The 9,533-nt window shown below is 37.5% G+C and overlaps 1 gene segment (V, D, J or C); it reads right to left on the bottom strand.

The window, feature by feature from the left end:
• Positions 1-614: 614 nt before the first annotated feature.
• On the bottom strand, positions 615-2,199 carry LOC107143995. The segment is given in 2 exon segments: positions 615-1,697; positions 1,941-2,199. Coding segments are annotated over 2 exon segments (429 nt in total).
• Between the last annotated feature and the right edge of the window lie 7,334 nt (positions 2,200-9,533).

Consider the following 9,533-nt stretch of genomic DNA (forward strand, 5'->3'; position numbering starts at 1 on the left):
GAATGAGAGGAAGGGAGGGGGATGTGGTGGGGGTAGGAAGGATGGGGGAATGAGATGGACATTGTTACTCTATATACACATATGATTACATGATCGATGTGACTCTGCACCATGTACAGCCAGAGGAATAAGTTAGGCTCCATTTGTGTACAATGTGTCCAAATGCATTCTACTGTCATGTATAACTAATTAGAACAAATTTTTAATAAAGAAATTACTGTGATGAAAACATTATAACCTAGGAACCAATTCAATATATAAAAAGAACAAATACAGGTCTAGGGTTGTGGCTCAGCAGTAGAGCGCTTGTCTAGCATTTGTGAGGTGCTAGGTTTGATCCTCAGCACCACATAAAAATAAATAAGTAAAATAAAGGTATTGTGTCTAAATACAACTAAAAAATATTTTAAAAAGAACAAATAACAAATAATCCTAGGTCTTTTTTTTGTTTGAAAAAAAAAACAACAAAAATAACATGTATTATATGTAAAAAAATATTGATAGGAACACACAGATTAAATTTAATTCCTAAGAGTAACATAGCTATTTGGTAAATTTTCCATCCATTATAAGATTTCCAAGGCTATTACAGAGTTGTGACATGAAACATTATTTGTTAAAAAGTACAATTTTAAAAATATATAATTTAAATAATACAATTCACTCATTCAAAGTGTATAATTCTTTAAAAAAATTAATTTACATATCCTTGCATATTAATAGGATATAGTATAGTAGTAAAATACATGTATTCATTGTGTAATGAACAAATCAGGGTAATTAGCATTTCTAGCTCTTTGAACATTTATCATTTTTATATATTGGAAATCTTCAGACTCTTCTTTCTAGTTATTTTGAAATATATCATACATTTTTGCAGACTTTATTCACCCTACTGTGCTATAGAGTTCCATAACTAATTCATCTTCTCTGTGTTTTGGTCTAGCTGCTCTCCCTCCCTCCTTCCCAGTCTCTAGTGACCATTATTGTATTTTCTTCTCCTAAGATCATTTTTCAAAAAAATTCCACAAAAGAGTGAGAACATGCGTTATTTGTCTCTCTGTGTCTGTCTTATTTCACCTAACACATTCAAGTTCCATTCATATTGCTGTAAATGACAATATTTCATCCATTTTTATTACTGAATAATATTGTGCCACATGTAATCAAGCTCTACAATTTCTTTATGCATTCATTCACTGATAATTTTAGAAAATCAAACCATCAAACTTCTCCATGCCTTACAGAGTGAATTTCTGCATGCATTCCTACTACCACAAGGAAGAGTGGTACTGGTTCTTTGCAGACAGTGCGACTTCAGCTTTCTCTGCCTCCTGAGGGGGAGAAGAGAAGCTGCTCCAGAAGCCCCTGGGAAAGGTTTGCGGACAGGCAGCAGGTGTTGGGGGAGCACTGTGTCACTGCGCAAAAGTAGGTTCCCACATCTGTCGCCTGGGTGGCCACGATGTGCAGGGAGCTGTCCTTTCTTGTTTTTCCAAGTTGAGCTGTCAGTCTTCCCTGCTTCTTCACATCTCCATCCTTCACTATTATCATCAAGAAGACAGGACTTCCCCCAGGCTTCTGCTTGTACCACTGTAAACTGTCGATTGTGCTTGAGTAGTTGCAGTATATGGTGAAGTCTTCTCCTTCCTGTATGTGCAGGGATGGAGGAATTTGCTTTAGCTGTTCTCCATTCACTTCTGTTAAAAAAAAAAAAAAATGGGAAGCATCAGATAAAATGAGATTAAATCACTATTCCCCCAGCTACAACGTCTCTCCTATTCTTGAGGATTTCCCTCCTTCTTTCCTTTGCTCTCCCCTTCCCCTTATCCTTTCATTTAATTCTTTTTCCTCAAACAGGAACAGAAAACCCATTCTCTGATTGCAGATAATTTTCTATTATATCAGGTTTTCTGGAAGCAGCCATGGAGTGTTGAACTCACGTGACAATTGCATCCATATGATCAACCCTGGTGTGAAGAGTAGCATCATCTCTCCTTTTTCTTCAGAAAGTGTCAATACGTCTGACTGCTCCTAAGTGGCTTTCTCACAAGCTTCTTATGGATCCAAAAAAAGTAGTTGTTGATCGACCTTGGAAAGTGTGTGTGTGTGTGTGTGTGTGTGTGTATGTGAAACAGAAAGAGAAAAGGAGTGACTGCAATTGGAGCCAGCCAATCAGACTACTTGACTCACCCACTTTAGAAAAGAGTCTTTGCTTGCAGATGCTGCCCCCCTGTGACTGGGCTCAAAACTTGTGATTTGATAAATAATTCCTTTAAAGTTGTTTTGGTGTGTCAAGGATTAGAAGAAAAGTATTTACTGATACTGATATAGTTCAGGAAGAAATAACTTGACTTTAAAAAATTGATTCTTCTGGGGGCTGGGGATGTGGCTCAAGTGGTGGCGCGCTTGCCTGGCATGCGTGTGGCCCGGGTTCGGTCCTCAGCACCACATGCAGTCAAAGATGTTGTGTCCGCCGAGAACTAAAAAATAAATAAATATTTTAAAAAAATGGATTCTATCACTAAAAACTAGGGTGTCAGTAGAAAGCTCAAAGTGCCATTTTGCCATTTCTATTGTTACCAAGAGTGATAGTGTACTGTGCCTTGTAGTGGGTGTTTGTACATGTGCCAATGAAACTAGGTCACAGACCTTTCAATCAATGTCAAAAGACTCATCATTTATTGTTGGACGACAAATTACCTCAAAAACATTTCTCTTGTAAATTATTCCATGTAGAACGCATATCTATTGCCTAATTATGTTACTTTTACATGTACTGGAAATTTGGTCAAATAAGTGCTTATCTCCGTACTTATTGCCCTGTATTATAACCGGTAGTAGTTGTTAGAGTTGGCCTCACATTCCTCAGGCTGTGCCCTGTATCATCTTCAAGAAATGATCTGTCCTGTATGTTAGTAACTAGCCACATGAGGGAGCTAAATATAGATTAAATAAAATATAAATTTTGGGTTCTCATACTAGCCATATATTCAATGCTCAATAGCTACATGTGGCTGGTATCCACTGAACAATGCAGATGTAGGACATTCCAACCTTCTCAGAAAGCTCTGTTGCACGGTGCTGCTCTAGAAGACAGGGTCTAAGCAAGTAAATCATTCAAATTTTTTTCTTCCGATCTAGATGGCATTTGCACTCTCTGATCAATGATAAGTGGGAAGCACTCACTAAATATTTGTGTGTTATCCATCGTACATCCTCAGGAACTAATATCAGGTAAATTATGAATTTCAAATAAATTATGAATATTCAAATAGTTGCCAAATGCTAAATAAAAATGTGTGTTTGCATGCTTGGTGTTTGAGAAATTGTACTCAAAATATTTCAAAGATCAATCAAATGATGTTGGTGTACCATGTGTCCTTTCATGAATGTGAAGAATCAAATTTAGTTGTATCTACTTAGAAATATTACCTTGGAGACTACATTAGTTTCTAGGGCTTCTCTAAGAAATTATCATAAACTTAGTGGCTTAAAATGACAAAAATTTATCCTCTTATGGTACTGAAGGCCAGAAGTCTGAAATCAAGTGTGAACAGAGCTTTGCTGCCTCTGAATCCCCTTCTTGCTCACTAACCTATCTAGGCTTAGAATTCCCACAATGCTACTTTAAACTGATGAAGACCTGGTTTAGAGAATTGGCCAGCAGCTGGAACAGTGATTGCTCTTCTTTTGTGTTGTATTCAGCACCATTAGTGTATAATGAACCGTATGTTCTTCTTACTCAGTTTGTGTTGTGCACTTTCAATTCCACACATTCAAGTAAAGATAACAGACTCAACCCTTCTCAGTCTGATGGTCAAATATGTCAACTGCTACATTGTGAATGATTTTTGAAAAACAAAATCTTTCCCTGTGTGTTTTTGCAAGTAGCTGTAACCCTCTTTACTATTAAAGAGTGACTCTAATTTGTCCTTCCTATTTTTCATCCCCACAGTCATTAAAATAGGGTTGTGGGTCCAGTTTGAGGGATTTTTATGCCATCCAACATCATTTTTAAAATATATAGTATTCTTTCCTAAACATATGATAATGAGAGTAATGAAAATTTTAAAACATAAAGTTTGAAGAGAGAATGTGTGAGCGTGAGAGTGAGTGAGGGAGCAAATAGCAACATAATTTAGGAAGCTGGACAGGAACTGGATGTTATTATTAATGTCGATGCCTAAAGAAAACCAAAACTCAAGTAGTTACATAAGGAGGCCCAGATGCAAGTTAATTATGTTGATAAACCACAAAAAGGCTCCAGAAATAGAGGCTTCTAGTCCCCATGGAACCTTAAATGGTGGCTTATTTGAAAATCTTCTAGAGAAGCAAAGAACCAGACACCTTCCTCAAAATTACAAATGAAGACACTTGGGCCACAGAGTTCAGTTACACGTTCAATGTCACAATCACAGCGCAGGCTGGAACATGAACCAAGTTCAGTTGTGAACTTCCTCTGCAGTGCTTTTTTCAAACATCACAAGTTAATTAAAAAAAATTAACTAGCCACATGCAAGAGATAAAATGAAGATGTTCCTGTGGAGGGAAGGTTGAACTAAAACAAAAGCAAAACCCCTGGTTGATGAAATGAGGTGGCATCACTGGCTCTGATATGAAACACGTTCTCTGTGCCAGGTGCTTAAGTTTTCTTGCTGATTACAATCCTAGCTTCCCAGGAGGTTGAGGTCAGCAGATGGCGGATATCTAGGGTTCTGGTCTGAGACACTGTATGGAGTGGGCATCCATACCTGGCCTGGGCTGGGCTATTGCACTGCAACAAGTGGGTGTGCCCTTGCTTACATGTGTCCTGGCTTGCTGCACCTCAGGCTCTGGCTGGCATGCATGGCAGGCTCTGTGTGGCCCTTGCCTCTGCTCACTCCTGAGCTCCAGCTGAGGACATGGGCTTGGCTTCAGTTTGAGATAGTGTTGAGTACTGATTTGGTTTATTTGGGAATCATGGTGAAAGAGAAGGTGGTGGGTCTGACTCACCAATATGGCTAGGGTATTGGTGGGAACTGGAGTCGGCAGTCTTTGGTCTGGTTGTGGAGGGAGCTATAACTACTAGAATGTCTATTTATCTATTTGTATGTTGTTTTGATTATTTAAAAAAACACGTAATTTACTGAATTTTCCTTTTCCACAGTACATTGCTCTTTGTTGATGCTGGCTCTTAGAGCAGCACTAGCCACAGTTGGGTGCCATTGCAGGTGCCTCAAGAGCACTATCAGGGCACAAATCTGTGTGACTGAGTATTTGGACTAGGATCTTTTGATGTACCAGTAGCTGCAACCCTCCTTAGTGTTAAGATTGGCTCTTAGTCATCCTTATTTCTTAAAGACATCCTTATTTTTAAAGTCATCCTTATTTCTTAAAGTCATTATAAATGGGATCTTGGGACATTTCACAGATTCTCACATGCTCTAGTATAAGCCATAAAGAATAAAGCTGGAAAGGAAGCAGCAGATGAAACTGGTGCTGGTACAGGCAGTGACCCTAGAACTCTTCTTCACCATCCTTTATGATGCTCACTCCTCTTCTGCATTAGAAAGCCAGGGTCATACATAGAAATCATATTCAAACCATAACACTCACTAAAGGAAGGTATTACCAATCTTGAAGAGTTACAATAAGAATTAAATTATAGCACAGAGGTAAATCACCTCGTAGAATAACTGCCCTACCTTAGGCAGTCAACCAGTTGCACTCAATATATAAAATAGTGGGAGGTTGGAGATACAATCTAAAACTGTAGTAGAGACTATCCACAAGATCAAGCTTACAATGTTTTTTTTCCCCCCTGAGGAGTATTTTGAAATTGACAGAAGATTTTATGAGTTATCATAGATATTCATGGTCTATCATGCTCCTTACTCTTAATGAGAACTCAGTACAATTCAATGTTATATTGGGAGGTTGAGAGGTGTCCTATAATATGAAGTTTAATAATATGAGTTAACTATACAATGACTAATTTTTTTCATTAAGGATTCTTAACCCCACAACTTAGGACATTTGTATAATATAGTAAAGGATAGAACAGAAAGCAAAATTTCACTTAACAGAGGAAAACCTCCTACCTTGTACAAAAATGTCAAGTTTTATTTCCACAGTAGCCAACTACTCTTCAGCCCAAATCACTCCATGTATTCTATCAGTCATTTCAAGTCAGTCACTTTCACATGGGGCAGGGTGATAGATCAAAAACCAGCCAGCCCTCCTGAATCCTCTCTGGTATGATTAATGCTATGGGAAATTCAGGGGCTTTGGTTCAGCAAGCCCCTGTTGCCAGTGGACTTTGACACCATTTAACCCGTAAATACCAAAGGCAGTTAGGTGAGAGAAAAATCACAGAATATTTTAGCTGGACACCAGGTGGCAGTGCTTCAGTCAAGAGCAGCTCCCTTTCTGCACACAGGGAGGGTGCTAGACCCTGATTGTCAAAGTAGGAAAATAGATTTGGGCAAAGGTTTCATAAAGTAGTGACAATTGAGTAAAGGCATAGAGGAAGATCAGAGGTGCACCATATGGATACTTGAATGGATATTTGAAGGACTAGCATTGAAGGCCGAGGAAAGGCAAAGGGCAAAGTTGCTGATACGGAAACATGTCTAGGAAGTTTCAGGAATAATCTTTCCCTCTAGTCTCTTACTCCTTGCAGCACACTGTCATAGGAGACTGGCTAATGTATGTGGCACAGTTAACTGGTTAGTTGATGACTATTTTAACCTTGAGCAATTTGTACCTAGGTTGGGCATCTTTTTCTCCAATCCCCCTGAGATCCTGCTGAAATCAATAATGTCACCATCACTGAAACACCAGCCACCCTACTCTGGGTGCTTCTCCATAGGCAAAACCTTGCTCTTTAGGAGCCTTTTCAGATGCTACACCTTGGATAACAACAAAAGTTAGAGATGCTCTTCAAAATCAGGAAAAGTTATGTCTTGACTCCAAAATATTAAAAATGGGAACAATAAAACCTACTACATAGGGTGTTGATGTGTAAAGTAGACAATGGTTCTGAAATGTGTAATACAGTGCCTCACACGTAGTAAACTCAATAAACATCAACATTCATTTTTTTCTTAGTAAAATCTGCCTTTCCTGCAATGTCCGGATTTGTGGCTTGTTCTTCTCTTCATATGGTTTAAGAATAGGAGCATCTAGAAAATTTATTCAATCATCCCTTTCCCTAGAAGGTAGTTATTTCCCCCTATCCTTTTGAGATCATTTCCTCCTGACTACATTAATACCTTCAGGGTGCTAAAACCCTCAAATAGTTTTATTTTCATTTCCCTAATGATAATGATACTAAGGATATCAAATTTTTGAAGCAGCTAAGTTTTTACCATTTTTTTTCACAATAAAAATAATAGGTAAGATTTATTAAACATTTATCTGTGCAAAGCACAACATTAAACCTTTAACTTGCTATGTTTCAAAACGTGTTTTTCTCACTCAATTTTCACAAAACCTTGGATACAGTATTATCATCACTCTTGTTTTTTATATTTTCTTGCTGTAATTCTTGCCATTTTATTGTTTTTTCCTTATTGATTCATATAAGGCTTTTATACATTGTACATTTGAATACTTTTTTCAGAAATATGCATTGTAAATATAGTTTTCCAGTGTGTGTATTGACTTTCCACATTCTTTTTTTTTTAAATTATTTTTCAGTTATAGGTGGATGCAATATCTTTATTTTATTTTTATCTGGTGCTGAGGATCCAACCCAGTGCCTCACACATGCTAGTGAGCGTTCTATCTCTGAGTCACAACCTCAGCCCCAACTTTCCACATTCTTAATAGTGATTTTTACAAAGACCATTAAGAATGAATTTCATGTAGCTTAATGGTTTTGCTTTCTAAAAACACTTAAAAAACACTCTTTCTTCATTGACTTCCAATGCTTCTAATGACAAAGTAGGCATCATTCTTAATAATATTTCTCAGAACACAGTCTATGAACTTTGTTGGTAGATTTTTTGGGGGAGGGGTGGGTGCACTTAATAGACAACTGAATATAAATTTTATTATGCCTTTAATACTTTGCTAAATCCACACTAGTGGACCTAGGAATGCTTCACTCAACTTTATGGCATTTTGTATAGCATTACTCCTGAACAAGAAGCTTCTTTTAAAGAAAATCCAGTGTAAGAGTGAGTAGAGGTGTTAGCTTCAACTAAGAGATTATGGCTGGGCGTGGTGGTGCATGCTTGTAATCTCAGCGAGGCTGAGGAAGGAAGATTCCAAGTTCAAGCCCAGCCTCAGTAATTTAGCAAGACCCTTTCTCAAAATAAAAAATAAAAAGGACTGAGGGTGTAGCTCAGTGCTAAAGCACCCCTTCAATGCACAGTATATATAAAAAAGAAGTTATGCAATGTTTAACCAAAAAGCTAGCGATAAAAACCAGCTGCAATCATGTGAGTATTCATAGAAACAAAGCCTAAATTATAAAATTTATTTTTCATTTTGATATGAGTATATTTGTGTATATATTCACCAGGGTTTTCTCTCCTCCCATTTAATGATAAGATGTACTATTGTAAGTTAATTCTATATCTCATTATATTGCATTAGTTAAACTACTGAATATTAATGGAAGGGTGTGACTCAGCTAAAGGAGTTGTGAATATCACCCAGGGATGGATACATGAATTTTGTAATTTTTTTGGGGAGACAGAGTTTGCATGTTTTATTTGAGTGAGAAATAGTTGCACATATTAGCAGGAAGCACGATTATTATATTATCTATGTGTGTGTGTGTGTGTGTGTGTGTGCATTACTGGGAATTGAACCCAGGGTTTCACACATGCAAGGCAAGCACTCTACCACTAAGCTACATCTATGGTCCTTTTTATTTTCATTTTGAGATAAGGTCTCACTAAATTGCACAGACTGGTTTGAGTTTGCAACCTGCATGCCTTATCCTCCCAAGTTTGTCTTTATTTGAATGTTAAGTAGTATTAAAGGGATGGATGCCAAGTTGACAAGGGGGTATTATAATAGCTTTGTATCATCTCAAATGAACTACCTGGAAATATTTCACAGAATTTGTTTCTCAGTATTGCTGTTTGGATTGGCCATGAGAGAAATTGTGCAAGATTTGGAAGATGGGTACAATGCAGTAGCAATATTTGATCCTGACCACAGATTATGCAGCTACAGTTGCTATTTTCTTGAATAGGATTTGCAGGTGTATCTCAGCTGTGTTCCTGTAGCAGGGGTTTCTCTTCTGGGACTCCTGAGTTTCTGTTCAGCTTTTGCTATCACTTCAAACACTTTGAGTGAGTTCCCAGTCATGTTGTAATGTATTGTATGTGCATGATTTCAGGCACATGTTGCATCTGAGTTACCAGCTCAAATTTTTTCTTCTTATTATTATTTTTGTTGTTAGCAGTGTTGGGATTAGTATGTCTTATGAACCATTGTTCATTGATGTGCTTGTCCTCATCCAACTTTCTTTCCTGAATGTTAGTCTCACTGACCTTTAGTAAATTAAGGCAAACAAAAACAGCTTTGCATAGACC

The sequence above is a fragment of the Marmota marmota genome, unplaced genomic scaffold (genome assembly GCF_001458135.2).
Source record: "Marmota marmota marmota unplaced genomic scaffold, marMar, whole genome shotgun sequence".
In the NCBI taxonomy this organism is placed as follows: domain Eukaryota; kingdom Metazoa; phylum Chordata; class Mammalia; order Rodentia; family Sciuridae; genus Marmota; species Marmota marmota.